This window comes from Idiotropiscis lumnitzeri, chromosome 6 (genome assembly GCF_059441095.1).
Source record: "Idiotropiscis lumnitzeri isolate Australia: NSW breed Sydney's pygmy pipehorse chromosome 6, RoL_Ilum_1.0, whole genome shotgun sequence".
In the NCBI taxonomy this organism is placed as follows: domain Eukaryota; kingdom Metazoa; phylum Chordata; class Actinopteri; order Syngnathiformes; family Syngnathidae; genus Idiotropiscis; species Idiotropiscis lumnitzeri.
In genome coordinates this window covers 19,807,282-19,826,287 of record NC_142396.1, presented here as the reverse complement: position 1 = coordinate 19,826,287, position 19,006 = coordinate 19,807,282, and the positions used below count along the sequence as shown (strand labels likewise).

General features: G+C 39.5%; 2 protein-coding genes across 5 annotated transcripts in view; both read right to left on the bottom strand.

The window, feature by feature from the left end:
- kiaa0513 (KIAA0513 ortholog) overlaps positions 1-6,197 on the bottom strand; it is a 41,650-nt gene extending 35,453 nt beyond the window's left edge. For all 4 annotated transcript variants that reach the window (XM_088297689.1, XM_088297690.1, XM_088297686.1 and 1 more), the window contains exons 1-4: positions 6,064-6,197; positions 1,642-2,178; positions 1,123-1,222; positions 821-894 (exon numbers count right to left, since the gene is read on the bottom strand). In XM_088297689.1, the coding sequence (XP_088153815.1) occupies positions 821-894; positions 1,123-1,222; positions 1,642-2,015 (548 nt within the window). In that variant the 5' untranslated portion in view covers positions 2,016-2,178; positions 6,064-6,197. The remainder of the gene's footprint in view (positions 1-820; positions 895-1,122; positions 1,223-1,641; positions 2,179-6,063) is intronic.
- A 1,631-nt stretch (positions 6,198-7,828) lies between these two features.
- Positions 7,829-18,663, bottom strand: ces3 (carboxylesterase 3). The gene is made up of 13 exons (XM_088298723.1): positions 18,531-18,663; positions 16,304-16,505; positions 16,074-16,212; positions 15,259-15,392; positions 14,485-14,638; positions 14,159-14,263; positions 12,697-12,798; positions 12,480-12,620; positions 12,295-12,375; positions 11,106-11,247; positions 9,482-9,631; positions 8,921-8,993; positions 7,829-8,270 (listed from the first exon to the last, which is right to left on the bottom strand). Exons 1-13 carry the CDS (start codon positions 18,595-18,597, stop codon positions 8,087-8,089), a joined length of 1,674 nt encoding a protein of 557 aa, XP_088154849.1. The 5' UTR covers positions 18,598-18,663; the 3' UTR covers positions 7,829-8,086.
- Positions 18,664-19,006: the final 343 nt, after the last annotated feature.

Here is a 19,006-nt window from a genome sequence, read left to right as displayed (position 1 = left end):
GGCGATACTGCGATCCCTATAAGAGCAACTGTGCGTACTTAGTTGCATTGGGCATATTTGTGAGGAAGAAGAGAGAAGAAAAAGGAGAAGGACGAGACGAATAGGCCCATAATTAGGAAAGCGGATTTGAATAGTAAATTAGCCAGCTAATGATGTTTATATAAACCTCTGAATCCTAAACATCTCTCCCACGGCGGCGTCATGCACAGATGCTTATTTCATTATTATTATTTTTTTTTTTTTTTGGAACAGGGTCAGGGCCGACAATTTTTATGAATAAGGCCGGAGTGTCCAGGCCGCAACCGAGATCGCGCCCGGAAGGTCGGGGACTGACAGGCAAAAAAGGGTCAAGTGCCCAGCTCTGTTGCTTTATCGGTCTGAACGCACAGATAATTTGTGCTCAGTCTGTGGCAGGGACTGTGCAGTGACACATGACAGGCCAGTGGGCGCACACACCCTGTTCTAGGAAAATAGGCTACACTATAGCTCCGAGAGGAATTTGGTTGTACGGTTTTGGTTGTTATAATTGACTGAACAAATAAAGATTTTCATGAAAAATATAAACTGTTGTTTTTATTATGTTATTTGCAATTAAGTATCTCACTTGCATGAAACACTATGCATGAGTTTAATAAAGCTCATTTGCTTCGCCTGACAAAAGATATATTTGTAGTGCAAAAAAAGTAAGCGGGTATCTGTATCTCTCTGGAGAAGCAGGAAGTTATTGTTTGTCATATTGGTGGAAAAAAACGTTATCGTGCATACCTACTTGTAGCCATAAATGATTGGCTTTTCAAAGGACAGTAACAAACTGACTTACTCAAATAGCACGACTGCAAATGACTGCACAAGTCGATAGAAGGTAGCTTCACTCACACATTTGGAGTGGCAGCGCTGAGTGGGGAGGAGAAATCATGAAATGAAAAAGTTGTTTTGCATTTCTTATACAATTTGCAAGTAGTATTATTTTCAATAGAGAGGAATGATTAGTCATTCAAGAATGCACAATAAATTATTACAATGAGGAAAAAAAAAGTCAAACTTGTCATTCTGTATCTATAGTAAATATAGCCTAGCAAAACTAAACTAGATCAAGGTTCAAAATTTCTTGTTCCTGTTCACCTGCGCGCTGACGTATTTAGCAAACCATTCTCTGCCTTTGCCATTCTCGCCAGTGCATAGCTCTCCAAAACGAGCCTTCTCTTCTTGGTCCAAGTCGTGCCTGAGAAAAGATTGTACACAAAAAAAGTAAATGATATTATATCATTTTAATAACATGTCAAATGATTGCTAATGGCTATATAAAAATGCCAGGACTCAAGAGACACAAAATGTCCAATACAGTGGGGTACAAATCTACAAAAAACGTACAACCAAGGTTCCTCAAACTATACAGTCAGAGCTCCATCTGCTGGATCTAGAAGTCACTGCCCCCCACTTGGCTCAATCGAGATATGGTGTCACAATAAACTAAGTAAGTTGCTCTCAGCACTTCAGCACAACAATTCATTGTTCTTTGTTGCACTCCAAATGGGTTGGGTATGTTTTGTGTAATTCCGCAAACAAACAAACTTAAGTATCTACCAAACTAACCTTGCATGCATGATTAACACTTGGCAGAGGTAATGACACATGCCTTACCTTCCATGAAACACTTTCTCCACATAAATCTTCATGAACTCCCTTCTCTCTAAGGCCTCAGCATCAATGTCTTCACAACTGTGAACAGATGAGGATGAAGCCCGTCTCAATTCCCACATAGTTAAGGGATGATCCATGTCATTCTCACTGTCTGCAGACTCAGTTGCGTCACTTTCGCTTTCCTCTTCATGTTCATGATGGTGGTGTGGACTGGACTTGGTGGGTGAAATTGGCTCAGATAATGAGGGTTGATGAGGATATCTGGAGGAGGGATGCTCTGCGGAGAGGAAGTCTGAATGGCTCTGAAGGTTGTCCCTTGCCACATTCAGAGTTGTAGCCTCAGATGGGAGATTGAAGTCTATGAGGTTGTCCATTGCAATTGACTACGCTGGCTCCTTTCTTCTTAGATTTCAGATTGAGCCACTAAGTGCTCCACAGGAATAAAACTGGCAGCGAGTGAGGCTGCATGAGGTTTCATTTGTCTTGATTGTGTTGATTTGAAAGTCCTCTAATACGGAGATGACAAGCTCTCGGCATCTGTAAACAAAAGAAAAAAAAAAGTACGACTATATTAGATGGTAGTGCTTTGCTTTAAACTAAATGCTTGTTTTGGGACGCTAATCTCTTCACTACTTTTTTTAGCAGATGTAAGGAGTGTCCTGATCTGATGTGTATTGGATCGGATTCTGATATCATCCAAAAAAACGGTTTTGGATTTGATCGGACTACATCCAAAATGTCCCATATTAGCACTCATAGACAAGCAGTCCATTCGATAATCCGCGTCGGTTCTTGTATCCAGCAGGGTAGAGAGCCATCGTGCATGGCCCACGTGAACAAAACAATCACTCCTGTAAAGGAGCTAGTGAAGACGATCTGAAAGTCACCATATTTATAAAAAAATACATTATATAATAAATGTTACCTCGCTTACCTCCCTACTGTGATGTAGACGCTGAAACCGTGAAAAAGAAAAAATAAATAACAAGCCCAGCTCCAAAAGGGGTGTGCCAATTTGTCATATATCTCATCACAAAAAAACTTAAATCACTACAGAGTCTTTTGGTGGGTAGCATTTTAGTACTGATGTCGTTTTTACATGTAAACCTATTCTATAAGTGCCAATGTTAACGTCAATCGGGCATCCCTTTAATTTGGGATTAAAGTGAATTTGCATACAAGCCCTTTACCGTTATTCAAAACAACTCTCCAGATTCACGGACAATCAAATAAATAAGTTTTGTTCGACCAATTATCAATTTTACATCCTCCATCACTATTTTTTTGTATGTAAAGTAATTTGAGTATGTTGACAATTTCATTCATGGTTTATATTATGAGATTATTTATTTACTGGACCAATAACAGTCACTATTTTTACGAATAAACAAATCTTATTGGCAAATATTGAATGAAGGTAGTGATTTCCCATCGTGGAGTCGAAAGATTAAATATACCCACACTACATAATTCAATATCCTCAAGTTAACGTTACCAGCTACAGTATGGCAGCAAGTTTAGCATTTTACTATCAAAGTGTTGATATCCTTATTAAATAAATTAGTCCCGGATTTAAAATATAAAAACAAAAAACTTAATTACAAAGACAGTAATGTAAAGAACTGCATTACTTTCACATGCAAGTAATATGTAATATATTACATTTTGGAAGTAACTTGCCCAACACCGCTTTTAAGTGGCAGCATTAATTGGAATTTGACAAGAATAGTGGCTCCAATTTTTCTTCCACATACAGTGGAACCTCAATTCCTGCAGTCACATTACGTGCTTTAAATCGACTAGGACATCTAAATAAAATTTAAAAAAATAAAATAAATAAATCAGATGACTTGCATTGTTCCAGTCATGCATAGGATGGGAATCAAATGACTTAAGTATGTCTTTTGTAGTTATACTTCCAAATTTGATTTAAGGTTGATTTCTAGTGGTTGTATTAATAAGCTGAAGTTGAAACAAAGAATAATCGTGTTTATTATGATTTAAATATCAACCAAAAATAAGAATGACTATTTTTCCACTATCGACTAGCACTATTGTACATCACACCACGATAAAATCAACAAAACAACTGTGTACATTACCTAAAAACTTGTTGTACTGACAAATGATATCAATGGTATTATTTTAACAGATATGTTTTATTGAATCTGTATGTCTTTTACTATTTTTTTATTGTATTAGTTTCATGAATAAATAGAGAAAAGATGAGAGTAAATTTCATGTCATTTTAAGGAAGAATACAATATCGGAATATGCAGTGTATTTGTAGTCAACGAAAAAAAAAAGTGATCGGAATTGGTGCGAAGACGGAAGTCATCGGTACCGGCGGAAACACACAATCACGATTGATAAAACATACCTGCAGTAAGAGTAGCTCTGCAATCCATCAAATAAGCACTACAATCAGACTGGGTGACAACTGAACAGCATCACATGCTGCAATAAATATATGACAAGCAGAAGTAGCTGACAGAAGATTTGGGAGGTGAACATGAGATCGGTCAATGAGTACCAACACAGACCAATAGAGAGAGAACAATATTTTACTGGAGGTGTCAGTTCATGTACTTAATGTCAGTCTTATTTACAAAAAGATTGCAAACATACACTAAAAGGTCACATGCAAACTATTATGCACCCCATCAGGTGGAAATGTGTGTTGGTATGACAATGAAAACTCTGTGATTACTTGAAAACTCAACTTTAAAAATCTAAGTTGAAAGAACAAACCGAAAATAAATTTGAATGAGAATATATGAAAATAACAGCAATGAAAAACATGCTGCACATGTATTGGCCTTTTTGGTGCAGTGTAGTGCTGTGCGTGCATAGATATAAGAGTAGAAGAACGTTGCTATTGAGTTCTAACTCGTTTTTAACAAATTGGAAAGAACATGTGCCTTTGATGTTGTTATATTGCCAGCATGTTTGACTTTCTACAGTGGTTGTCGGTTTGTATTAGTATTCATTGTTGGAAGGAATATCATTGGAAGTGGATACTGTTAGAATGTCAATGGGATTTTAGATTGAAGTTTGCATTGCTACTTATGACTGTCTTGTATTTAAATATAGGTACAGTTATGGCACGTTTCTGCTGTTTGAGGGCAGTCCAAGTCTCTCATGGTTTGGGTGTGGGGGGGTCTCGGTCTCTCTCTCTCTCTCTCTCTCTCTCTCTCTATCTCTCTCTCTCCCCCTCCCTCCCTCCCCCCCTTCCTCATTTTGCTTGTTGAGTATTCTAAACAATGTAGAGGTGAATAGCATCACCCAGTGTATCGGACTATATTATTTTCACTAGACACTTGGTATATATCCATGATTCTGGAAATGATTTGCCTTGACTTGATGAGCAGCCCCACCAATCAGGTGGTAGGACCTGCCCACCAACCTTTGATGGCCGAGTTTGACATAAAATTAATTTATGATACATTGCAACACGCGACCATAAAATAATCAATTAAATATAGAAATAATTATACTTGTTATTACGCTGATATTAGAATTAGAAATCCCTTTATTGTCATTGTACTCAAGTGTGCAACGAGATTAGAGGTATATATATTAATTGAGATATAATAGAGATATAATTAATTGATAGAATTAAATAATAACACATTTAATTATTTAATTGCACATTTAATTAATAAATTAAACATTTAATTTATTACACTTATTTAACAGTGCATTTTTTTTATTCATCTGATTTATTTAATTCCAAATATAATAAATGAATGAAACAATTAATTAATTAACGACCATTTTAATTAAACAGTTCATGGTGTATTTATTTATTTTTTTGTCACTTTCAGCCCTCCATAGTGGAAGGGGTTTTAATTCCAAATCTAATAGGACGACAGTATGGATGCACGTACTGAAATAAGAAGCACGAACGTATTCCATAAACGAGAATAAAATTTTATTCACCCAAAGACTCTAAAGTCTACGTTTTCAAGTGTGCATTAGTGGGCAAGGTTTAAAAAGTATTATTCTTTTTCATCAACTCAGACCAAACCCGAGAAGCTCAAGCGTATGCAGAGTTCTTGATAAAGGAAGCAACACTGAATAAACACGGCAATAATCTGACTGACGTTTCCTGGAAGGTTGCACGCTGCAATGTGATAAGCGTCACTGCGTAGCCATTTTTCACGGAAAACGGGGATAACTTGGTTTCGTTGGCAGGCCAAACACTTGCTGAACAATTCTAGTAAAACCTCTATAACGGTTTCCCCAACAAAACAACAACAAGCCCTGACAGACAGCACAGGACGGGACGGAGAATTCTGACACCATTCAAATAACCAAACAAGCGTTTGAAAATTAGTTCAAAATTGGACGCTGACCAAGCCTGAGGCATTTCCAGTAAATGTATACATGTTACGAAACTGAAAGTAGAAGTGTACGTACAAGAGGGGAGCTTTGCTGACAGGAAAAGGGGGCTGCTTGCTCTTCTCAACAGTCCGATGGTTTCGTCTTTGCTGCTGGTGGCTCAGCTCTTGCCTTGTGGAGGTGAGCATGCGCAAAAATGGAATGACGGAAAGAGAACCCACGTGACGTCAGAGGCCATGCAGCCAATCAACAGCGCCGTATGGAATTAAGGTTGGAACTCCCAAAAGTGAACGCTCGAGTTCAGTTTCTAGTGTTTTTAAATGGTCATTATTGCTAATAATTTACATTTACATTTATTATAGTACGGCATGAAAAGGAAAAAAGATGGCGAAGATATTGCTAGATAAATCAGAACTGGCATTCATGTAAACGCCCTTCCAGGTCTGTTTGGTCATTGTAGCGTCATTCTAGCAGACTGAATTTGGGACACAAATCAGAAATTGCTCTCACAATTATTACCGAACCAGTCGCACATGCGCTTGACTTGCATGCGGGCTGCGTAGTATCCCACTCGGTGACAGTGTCTATGTCTGCCCTGTGACTGGCTGACGACCTGTTCTGAGTGTAGTGCGGGACAGGCTGGGACAGGCTACAGCAACCTCCCGCGACTCTGTATAGGATAAGCGGTGTGGAAAATGATATGACATTATTACCGAACATGAGCTCATACACTCTAGTGAAATTGTTGTTGCACATCCACACGACGGAAACGCGCTCGTACACATAAGTGAAATGCTTTCATGCACACACCCACACTGTTGCAAATGCTGTCACAAACACTATAAGATTGCTTACAAATCCAACAAAAAAATTGTCAACATATTATACATGGGGGTGGCACGGTGGTTAGAATTCGACTGGTTAGCACGATGGCCCCACAGCATAGAGGTGCAGGGTTCGATTCTGGTACCCAGCCTGCTGCCCAAAGATAGCCAAGATAAGCACCAGGGCCGGTTTCCTCCCACATTCCAAAAATGTGAATGGTAGTTTCATAGAACACTCTAAATTGTCCCAAGGTGTGAATGTAACAATGGATGGTTGTTGGTCTTTGTGTGACTTGCGATTGGCTGGCAACCAGTTTAGGGTGTCTTCCGCCTACTGCCGGAAGACAGCTGGGATAGGCTCCAGCACCCCCCCAGAGCAATGTGAGGAGAAGCGGCTCAGATAAGGGATGGATGGATGGAATTACGCCTTATTTATACATCATCCGTGATGCTAGTAGATGCACATCAAACATACAATAGCAAAGAAAATGTTTGCTTTGAGTTCCAGCTTAGAGCCTTTATGCGTCACTGTGTTCCGATGTGGCCACACCCAAAAAGTCAGGAAAAGTCCAGTGAAAGCAGTTTAACGATATAGCTCCACAATTTAATACTACACAGTTCTCAGTCAGTTGCACGTTTTCAGAAATTCTTTTTACCTATACATGATGTACATGTAAAATCTCTACGGTCACTTCCCAGATGTCATCACTAGTTTTTGTCCTGGAGAGGCCATTCAATGCAACGCTAAGTATAACTCACAAAGACATATAAGCCTACACACACACCGTACGCCAGGGCTGCTCAATCCTGTCACTCGAGGGCCGGTGTCGTGCCTTTTTTCCATCTCTCCCCACTGCAACACACCTGATTCAAATGATAGGATCATCAGCAAGGTCTGCAGAAGCCAGATGTCAATCCTGATCATTTGAATCGGCTGTTTTGCAGCTTGCAGAGATGAAAAACAGACTGGACACCAAACCTCAAGGAACAGAAGAAGACTCATGCTGTACGCCTTCAAATGTGTCATAGGCTCAAGCAGATGTATTTATTAGCAGAGACCGATTCCCATTAATTACATCATGAAATATAAATCAGGTGAACCAACATGTCATTTTTTTGTATGATTGATGACAGTGAAAACAATTAAATGTACTATAGTCCTGTAATTATTACTCAAAGGTCACAAAGGGTCATGCCATTTATTTTCAGCACAAAAGTACACAACAATCTCATCATTGAAGTAGTTGTAATGGACACAAAGCAACCATTTTTAGATTTCAGTTTTCAGCGATGGCTGCTGCCGCTAAAGTTTCCACTTTCTGAAGGAGAGTGACAGTTGCAAAATGGACTCTGTCCTTCTTCAGTTTCTGTCTTACAGTTTGTGTTACATCAAGCTCCATGTACTCCTGCTTCTGCCTGTCATACAGAGGCCAAGCGACCAGGCCTGGGCCATTGGGTGAGCTGAGGAGAAGCATAAAAAAGACCGTCATTGCAATACTTACCGGTACTTATTATTTATTTAATAAATAATTTCAGGGGTGGTGATCAATAGTAGCCTCATTCTCTGGCCACAAGGGAAAGATTTTGATACATGTGACTTTACAGAGACTTTCCACACTTTTGGACCCAAACACCTTCTATGTCTATGTAATGAAATGCCTCTGCCGGGTGCAGTCATTGAAAATGTGTTTTGATTTATGATCTTTCCAGAAAATGAGCCAAAGGCAATACATTTCAGATTTTAAATTTGCTTTTGATAAAAAAATAAAAAGGGTCCCACAGACCCAAACACCATACACAGATTGAGAGATATTAGTGTTATTTTGCCCTTTAGATATGATTGGATTGAACAAACCATCAATCGCAGAATGCAAAATGGTGTCTGTCGTCAATGACAACTGATCACTCTAATTGGCTTTTAGTTAACAAATCAGTGCATGGAATAGACGTAATGAGGCAGTACACAAAATTAAAGCAATGACAAAGAAAATTGTATTGTGTGTGGTCATAGATACACTCTCCCAAAAAATGTTACCATGAGAATAATGGTAGCTAGGTAAAAAAATGGACGGGTGGAAAGTTATTTACTAGTTTATCTCATTCTTACTCACCCAGCTCGGACAAAATTGGCCCAGTATTTCATTATAGTTAAACATTGTCGTTCATCCTCTTTGGTAATGTTGCCTGAAAAGATATCAAGGGGAAGCAGATAAGTCAAATGGACAACGATCCAATGAGCCAAAAAAAATATCAACCTCTCACATCCAACCCTGTGCAAAATTCTCACACTCACCCCAAAAACCTGCCACACACACACACCAAAATAACCCTCACTCACAAAAACAAACAAAAAACTCACATACAGCCAAAACAAACTCATCTTCACATATTCACTAATAAAAAAACTCACAAACCAACACGCACATGCACACACACACGCACACGCACGCACCCCCCCCCCCCCCCCACACACACACACATACTAAAAAGGTAAGAGACTGGGAGATGTTTTTGAGTGTATATGAGAGGTAAATATTATTTTTGGCCTCTTCTGCACCACATAATAATCACTTCATTCATTCATGACAACAAAAGGCCCTCGCATTACAGTTTCATCACTTAGCCTGGATCGTATTTTTTTAATTTAAGGAAGTATATAAGATGCAACATACCAAGAAATGGTACAATTCCACTCCAAAAACAGCCACCGAACACAAAGCCGACATCATCGCCATGATCTGCCTTCACAAAAGTGGGCCTGGAGTTTTTGAGCATCTCAGCACGAAAGCCGAATTCATACATGTAAACTGGATTGCCCGCATCTAAACATAAAAGACAAATTAAACACGATTGATGGGTGGACAAGGTCAATTAAAGGTTGCAGCTAAACAAATTCATTATTGCCATCTCATTACGGTACATATGACTGAAAATCGTTATCTTAACTTTCATCGTACTGTATGAGTTTTAAAACAGATTAACGCAACGCTGTGTCATAATTTTAATAATAAGCAACTTGTGGCGGTCCGGGTTTGGGAGGAGGGCCGGGCGGTTCTGATTGCTTGCAGGTTCGCGACCTTCCCAGCCAGGCACTCCTCCGGAGAAAGTGGGCGTCGGCTCCTGCGCACCTGCGGCTCGTCAGCAGCAATCAAGGGCTGCATAAAATCCAGCCACGCCAGGAGCCAGACGCCGGATTATCTCGTCAACTCATGTGGTACTGGCCCATGTCCCGTCACGCTGCTCGCTCGCCTGATCCTGTGTCCCCTCGTGCCTGTCTGACCTCCGTGCTCTCGTGTTTCCCTTCCAGTCGTCCCGAGCTTGTCCGGACCCGAGCTTCCCGCACCCGCTCCCGAGTTCCTGACCGGCGATCGTCCCGCCAACGCTCTCCGCCACCCGCCGCGCCCCGGCCTCTTCCGAGCCGCGCCCGCCGCGCCTCCGCCAGCCCGCCAGCGTCTCCCGGCGTTCACCGCTCGACCGCCTGCCCGACCACCCACGCTCCCGCAGCCGCACTCTTGGCTCGACCCGTCGCGCCTCCTCAACCCTTAATAAACCCTGATTCCACCATCTCAGTCGCTCTTGGGTCCTCTTTCCCTCACACTCGGTTCAGTGAACCGCGACACAACTTGCCGATCTTGGGCTGTGCAGTGCATTAAGGGTCAGGACGATTTTTTGGGCTACCAATTAGTATTCAAAAATAGCGGAAAGCAACAAAGAAAGGTGTGACTTGGACTGTTTTTTATTGAATTTATTTCAAACATGCATAGCCTGTCTCATGAAATATGCACTCCAATGACCAGTAGGAAGCGTTCTTCAGTGAGGCGTCCGCCACCAAGCTTACCGTACTTAGCCTCTGTCTGTTCCCTCCGTTTAAACATAGTGACAAAATGAATGTGTTCGAGGAATTTCCAAGTTTAGTCCATTTTTTACATTTGTTTGCATCTTTCTTTTCTGTCTGGAATTTGTGACGAATGAACAGACAAACGCATTTCTTCCTTCCGTCTTTGGGTGAACTTGTTGGAGCTTTGCAATGGTGTTTTTTTCTGCCAAAATTCAAGCCTAAGAATTCCATTAGAGCAGTTAAACATGTCACAAAGTGCACCTGTCGTTTGGTCGTTTAAGGCGCATAACCTTTTCAATAATATCTTAACATGTACAGTTATGCATACACTTTTGTACTAACGTCCTAAATTTCACTGACCGCTTGTTTGTTTTAGTAGCAACACAACTTGACTCTCATGTACACGCAATTGAGATCCACCAGCCACTAAATGACATTTAAATAAATACATTTCTGACCTGTAAGGTAGTCTGCCACTTTGACAACAGGTAGCGTCATCAAGACGTCTCCCATGAGTTCAGTGAATCCGTCTCTAATGGCTTGTGGAGTTTTGGCAGTTTTCAGGTATTCGTCCACCATGAGCCCATTGGCTAAAGCGGCCTAAACCAGAAATAATGGATGGACCTTAGAATTTTTACTTATGTTTTTAATTTAGAACATGAGACATGAAGGTTGCTTAATATTTATGCCAAGTATTGGCAATTCAAATAAAACAAAGTAAAAACAAATAGTTGTGTGCGACCTCCATTCGCTTGGTGGTGGTCGTGTGCGGAAGAGAAGAGGGAGAAGGAGAAAAAGAAAACCTGTGTCATTATGAAGAAAAAAACATGTGAGTTAAGAAAAGAAGTAAATACCGGATGCTTGAGTTTGCATCCCCTAACCTGTTGGCAGGTGGTGGGGATGTTAGAGGGATTGGATTGGGGTGTGTGAGTGTGTGTGTTGCAGGTGGGCGTTGACGGACATTTTTCCGATATACGATATAAACATTCTACATCAAAATGGCAAATGTCTTTCACTTATACAGTATAGCACTTTTCCACCTATTAAGGCAAAAAATTAAAGTGTTAACTATGGAGATTAACTCAGTTAGTTCAGTTTGATTTACTTCAAACATAATTTGCATATCTTGGAAATATTGTACCACATTAGCTGCACATCTGTAGCAAATCATCTCAGAACAAAACACTGTGTTCAAGTTACGACTGATCCTTGCAAACCAACACTGCTGGAGTGTGGTGCTTGTGGGCAGTTTTGAGAAATGTTTCTAAGAAAAATGCCTGTGTAGGTGTCTCCGATTAGATCATATTCAAGAATTAAAGAAAGCTATTAGAACAGTCTTTGAATTAAATATACTTCATATTTGGTGATTTTGCATTAATTCCAAGATATTATTCAAGTAAATATTGGCTACAAGCTTTAAAAAATAGTAGTTGAAAAATGTGATTAATCTCAATCATGGAATTATTTCACTTGACGGCACTAATTAGATAGATAGATAGATAGATAACTTTGGCATACAACAGTCAAAAATGCTCAAGAAGTTTATTTTGTGGTGGTCTTAATAGGGAATTAAAGTGTAGTGTTAATTAAGAACTATTCACTAACTATTTACTTCATAATTTTCATCACAAATTTCATAGAACTCACCCCGTCAGGATTGAACATGTTCACCATAGCCAGCACCGACTCTCTGGTCATGCCATTCTCCCAGCCAGGCAGAGCAAAACTCTGAAAACCACATTGTGAAGTGATTTGTCTGACATCAGGATTAAGTTAAGTGCACTTATAATTGAGGACAAACAGATGTTAATATTTGGAATTAAATCTCTTACCTGGGGTAGAATCCACCCAAACTCATGGTTGGTTATTCCCATCAGAACCGGAACTGGCATGGCCTCTTTTCTCTTTAGAATCTCCTCTGCAGTACCAGTCAGAAAGACACCATCTACCACACCTCCCAGGTAAATTTTCATCTAAACACATTATTAAAACGAAGAAGTAAATTCAAATAAAACTGTTGCTTTTACATATTAAATGTATTCCATTTACCTTTTTAGTTGCATCAACTAACTCTTCTTTTGTCTTTCTTCTCAAACACTGAACGAGTTCCTGTGACGTACTGTCTTCACAACCAGTCAGGTTTGCTACAATCTGATAGAAAGGAAACAGTGAATTTATAGACAGTATTAAAAATAAAACAAAATGTAACCCAGAGCACACTCAACATGCACATACTATTTTTATTTCTAAAGTAAGTTGTAAGTTGTATTTGATCATTTTCGTTTTCATTAATTATTTACTGCATATATTACTTCTTTTTTTTCATGTAGTTTATCTATTTATATTTAACATGTTTCATACATTTTCAGTGAGGAATTCCTCACTACACCCTACTATGTAATTTCACAAGTATCAAATACACTAAGGCTGGATTTTCACTGTGCATTTCTTATATATATTTTTTGCTTTCAAGTGGCACAATTTGTATATATTTTATGCATTCCGGCAGGGTAAAGAGAAAAACAAGGCATACAATCCGATATCGCACTTCCATAAGTGGGATAAAATTCTGACATGGACAGATCGGATATACTTCATGGATGAGACCTTGACATCATTGACTGGAATACTGTATACCAAATGCTGATTATTTAATGAAGAGGATAATTGTGGAGGTTATCATCATTTAAGAATCAGCAGTTGAACAGAACGGCACAAAACCTTTTAAATTTGCATTTATTATAGTTTACGTTGGGCGGCACGGTGGTGGACTGGTTTGTGTGTGGAGTGTAGAGTTTGCATGTTCTCCCCATCCCGGTATGTTTTTTTCCAGGTACTCTTGTTTTCTTATGGTAGCTTAATTGAAGACTTTAAATTGTCTGTATGTGCAAATGTGAGAGGGAGTGGTTGTTTGTCTCTATGTTAGCCAGCTCAGCAATATCTATGCCTCCAAGTTCCTTTCCTTAATACCAAGTGCAAGTTTCAGCCTCACCGATTCCTCACCAGTTTGTATGTCCCAAAGGCCTGCATTCAAATTTAAATGTGCATGTCAATACGTTGACTGTTAAGCACGTCTGCTTTACAGTGCAAAGGTCGAGGGTTTGAATCTGGCTGCGGCCTTCCTCTGTGGAGTTTGCATGTGTTTACTCCGGGTACGCCAGTTTCCTCCCACTTTCCAAAAACATGCATGGTAGGGCTATTCAAAATTGTCCTTAGGTGGGATTAACAAAGCGGAAGGTTGTTCATCTTTGTGTGCCCTGCGAGAACCAGTCCAGGGTGTACCCCACCTTCTCCAGCACGCCGGTAGTGGGCATGTAGGCAAGAGGTGTCTAAGTGATCATACTGATCAACAGTGTCACTCTGAGCAATATTGTGACTTAAGCAAGCCATAATAATGCTCATATTTTTGGTCTGGAACATGATTAAAATGTTCAACCCAACTCTAATCAAACCAAAATCTAGTAACTGACACTGTGGTAAAAAGTTAATATGAATGATTTTGGTCACATACCTTGACATGACCTGATGGATGGCTGCTAATGTACGTTCCAACTGTTGCAACACCACTTTGAAAAATTGCCTGGCGGAACAATCCTTTAGCTTGCGGAGACAGAGTCTGAGGAAATACAACATATTGGATTAATTCAGCAAACTCTACATAAAAAACATACATGTGCATACATCATACATGCAGCATATTTACAAAGAATTAATAGTAGCGCTAAAATTAGAATTGGTTGATGGTTTATGGACATATATGAGAATCAATAATCATATATATGTATATATATATATATATATATAAATGTTACATATGTTACATATTTATTTCTTTACCAGGATAGATGCACTGATGCCACCTGCAGATTCTCCAGCGATAGTAACAGCTCGAGGATCACCACCAAAGGCCTCAATGTTTTCCTGCATCCACTTCAGAGCAGCCACTTGATCCAAGAAACCCCAGTTTCCCCGAAGATGTTCATCTCCAGTGCTGTTAGAATGCAGTGCTGCCTTTATTCAGGTAATTTCACCACAAAAAAAAAACTCTTGGAAACAACAACCCAAAATAACAATGTTCTGTTCTAACATGGCTTTGTCATTTTACATTATGTCTTACACATACCGTATTTTCCCGACTATAAGCCGCTACGTTTTTTGTAGATTTTGAACCATACGGCTAATACAGTGGTGCGGCTTTTCTGTGGATTTTTCTTTCACCGGTAGGGGTGCTCTATAGTTCAGAAAATCTCGATTTTTTTTCCCTCTTGGGTCTGTTCTGTTTTAATTAGCAAAGTTGTTGCCGTGTTAAAAGACACTGTTTTAACAATCTTTTTATGTCCCTTTATGTACATTCACAGAGCAAAATCGTTCTGTACATGCAGTAAATAAAAAAAAAATTTCAACATAGAAAACTGCGGCTCATAGCCTGGTGGAGCTTGTATCTTGTATCTGGTTTTTTGTTGTTTTTTTGGGGGGGTTTTTTCCCCAAAAAAGTTGCTGCGGAAAATACGGTAATGACAGAAAAATGCAGGTGAAATGTGTACCACTGAACATGGCATAGTTATTATTAAGTGTCTTTGATCACAGGCAGAGAACAGTCTGGTGTCTTACCCCAGGAATCCCAGAATCCCGAGGCGATACTGAACGATGACAACCACTATATTTTCATACGCAGCTAATGCCGCGCCGTCATACTGAGAGGCGGCGCCCATTACCAGACCTCCTCCATGGAGCCACACCATTACCTGACAATCGCAGAACACAGTTCATTCATTCGTTCATTCATTGATTTCCATATAGCAAGTATAGTTATAATTTTATGGAATGTCTAAAGATGACTGTCCCTTGGGCATACAAAAATTTAATCCAATAACAATACGCCACACTTCTAAAGTTGCACAAAAAATGTAATCATTCTCAAGTGTGATCTCCGCATAGCCTCAGCTCAAATGCAGGCATCATGTAGCTGTTTTATGTGGATCTTTCATTTAGCGTTGCCATCACTTTGGTCATAGTCAATCTTTGATTTATGTGTCCATATAACTTTCTCAGAGAATTTGTGATCATTATCGCTGTACTTTTCGGCACATTTGAGCTTGAGATTCCGATTGTTCTGTTAAAGTGATACGTTACATTTTCTTTTATAGCTTAAGCACTGTTGCTTTCCACCAAGTAATGGGTTGACTCTGGTTCTTCAATAATGTTTGGCTCTGTGTGTTTTTCAACCTCTGATCTCTGGTTTTTATGTTGGTTACACCTTTAACTTGTGCAGTGCCAACATAAATAAGTACACCCCAACAGGTTTGGAAGAACACTTTAAGTTTTTCCTTCAGAATCAAAATTTTCTGTGGGATACTACACGCCAAAATACTTCCACAAATGTAGGCCATTGAATGCAAACAAGATGTGCAGTGTCTTAAACCTACCGGCAGTTTTTCTCCTTTTTTTGCCTCAGCTTGAATGTATACATTCAGATACAAACAGTCCTCTGAAATTTCTGGTGGAGTGTATTCTACTGACATCATTCTGTAAAAATTCACAACTACATCAGAGTCCTGAATACACCTGAAGAAAAAAGAAGAGAAAGTCAGATGAAAGCTGTAATGTCTCTTCGTGCTCTTTGGCCATTCATGATTCAGTGGTCAGTCAATCTTACATAGGGGGCTGGCGTGTGGCATCTCTGAATCCCTCCCAATGCTCTGCATCTTCGGGAGCAGCCAGTCGGAGGTGCCCCACTGGAGGGCGGGCAAAAGGTATTCCCAGGAACTGCTTCACTTTTATCTCTGTCCCTTTTACAGATACAATTTCTCCTCTGATTTGGCCATTTGTCAGTGAGACCATAGGGTCATCGCTCCTCCCTAAAGATGTAAAGGTCAGTTCATATTCAGTAGTTTTAAATGCGTATATTACTAGCTGTCTGTCTGCCCATCCATCAATCTATCATGCAGTACTTTGATGGTGCACAATTCTGGCCCACATGAACATGGTAATGTGCTTTTCCTTTGTAATTCAACCCCAAGGGCATCAGAAGGGGAAAAGGGTGATGTTGACTCCAAGGGCCCGTGACTGACATATGCACTAGAAAATGATGCTTTAATTTACAGAAATGAAGTGGTCCGGCTTGAAGTGATAGTTTTTTTTCCCCACGGGATGGATGATTGACTTTGTCATCATATCATCAGACTTCAGAGAGGGGGGGCTGAGCTGGAAGCAGATCAATATCGGCTGTGTGATTTGCTCTTTGGATGTGGCAAAGTGAAGCAACTTGTAAAGATAAAGCCTTGATTACTTGCTCCTTGAGGTATCATCAAGCAAGAAGTCACTGGATTAATTCCAATCGCTTTTTATCGCATAATGCCATTCGAATTAAAACTTAATTTTACTAATATTATTCACTGATTTGATGGCAACAACAAAAGCCACATACAATATGGCGGATTGCACTGACATCGTTTTGACCGGGCCACCCGTTTCAGCAAGTGTTTGCCACAGAATTTAAAAGAAAAAGGAAAAGAATATATATCTCCATTTTAGATGTCCAAAGGATTTGTGGCTCTTATGGAATCTTTTATAAAGTGGTTCAAATGGCTCTCTTGTTGCCGACACGAATATAATGCGTCCTTCCTCACAACAGTTTATACGTGCCATGTAGGAAACTAAACATCGCCTAATATGCAAAAACTACAACCAGTAGTCACCAAATCCATCTATACTGATGCTCACACCAACCTCTGAATAATATACACGGATTTTAGAGCATTTTCCTCTTCGTAGAGACACTCACTACAAAGCTTGTCACTATGAGACAGATGCGTTGTCCATAAATTACTACTGTAATTAAATGTTTCAGATGATGTGGCCATAAGTAGAGATGTCCACATACATTTTGGTGACAAGTGATTGCAGTTTTCTGACATATTAACCAATGTAAGCTTTTATTTATCTTTTTGACATAACTGCTGACTTAAGTGCCAGTCTAACTCAAGTCCCCTTGGCTCTTGTTAGTTAAAATATGTACATTTTTTACAGACAGGTCTTGCCATATTACACAATGCCACACTTTTAAAAATGTGCTGGACTCTTGCACGCCAACATTGACGAATTTGTCGTGATACGCCTGACTTGTTTTTAGTAAGGCTGTGATTGACTGTTGCAGATAAGACTGGCCAATAATCAAACAAAAATATCAGCACTGTTTCGTTATATTTGTAATGTTTTAGTGATAAGCAACTCAACAATAGTATTTCACGACACAAAATAGCTACTATGATAAAACAAAATAATGATAATAATAATTATAAAATTATTTTGAGAAATCTGTGCCTCAAATCGGGGGCACAAGCATCTTGTGCGGTGGGTTGTATTTTATTAATTTTGAAAAAAAAAAGGAAAGGAAAAAAAAAGAGAGTTGAAAATGCAAGCTAATATTATTTTTCTGATTAAAAAAATACGTAACGAGTGCTAGTTGTTGAAAAATGGACCATCTCGGCTGGATGATCCCTTTAAACTGAAATTCAACTGAAAGTTCACTGAGCCTATCCTATACAATAATCTAACTTGCAATAAACGGCTATCGACTTCATTGGGACAAAAGTACTTCCAGGGCTGTTCTTTGCGATGTTGTAATGTGTATTGTTTCTAGCATATATTCTTGCCTCCAAAGTACAAGAGGATTCACACATTTACTGAATCTTTACATGCACAACAATTGTAAAGTCCCCTGTCACACACAATGTGCAAGATTTGCCGTTTACGCTCATTCTAAACACCACAGGCTTTTGTGCTCCATGTTAAGTCTGATTTTTTTTCATTTATAGTTTTAGGAAATTTACCAATGACCATGCGCAACATTCAGGTCATGAAATAAAATATAATTACCTCACCTTGTGTTTCCTGTGCTTTCACTGCTACAGGACAAAGCAGATAAGATATTAGCAGTATGATTTTCATCCCGAATGTACCCCAAACCAGGCCCTTTGAAAATGATTGTCCTGTTTTTGTCCTGGTCCTCTTGTATCCCCCTTACACTGGCACACACACAAACACACACACACATGCACTTATAAACAGAGACACACATTCACACACACTCATGCACACACACTCACTCCCACACGCACACAATTTTGTCAATCATTAGAGTCACAACCGCTGCCCATCTTAAATTCTCCATTGATTTGACCCCCAATGAACAAACAGGACTCTGACCTAAGTCAAATGACAGAACCTGTTCTTTAACCAATCCAAAAACTGCAGTTAAAATCTGGTATGACAACTAAGCAAGAGAAATTCAATACTCACACGATGCTTGCTCAATTTACGTTAAACTTTTCTGTGACCGATGCAGGGGCGAAATTAT

Excerpts from the sequence above, each read along its gene's own strand:
- ces3 (XM_088298723.1), bottom strand. The coding sequence starts at position 18,597 with ATGAAAATCATACTGCTAATATCTTATCTGCTTTGTCCTGTAGCAGTG. Across the intron at positions 12,376-12,479 it reads TTGGGTGGATTCTACCCCAG|AGTTTTGCTCTGCCTGGCTG; the intron begins GTAAGAGATTTA and ends TGTGGTTTTCAG. Across the intron at positions 8,271-8,920 it reads GCCAATTTTGTCCGAGCTGG|CTCACCCAATGGCCCAGGCC; the intron begins GTGAGTAAGAAT and ends GCTTCTCCTCAG.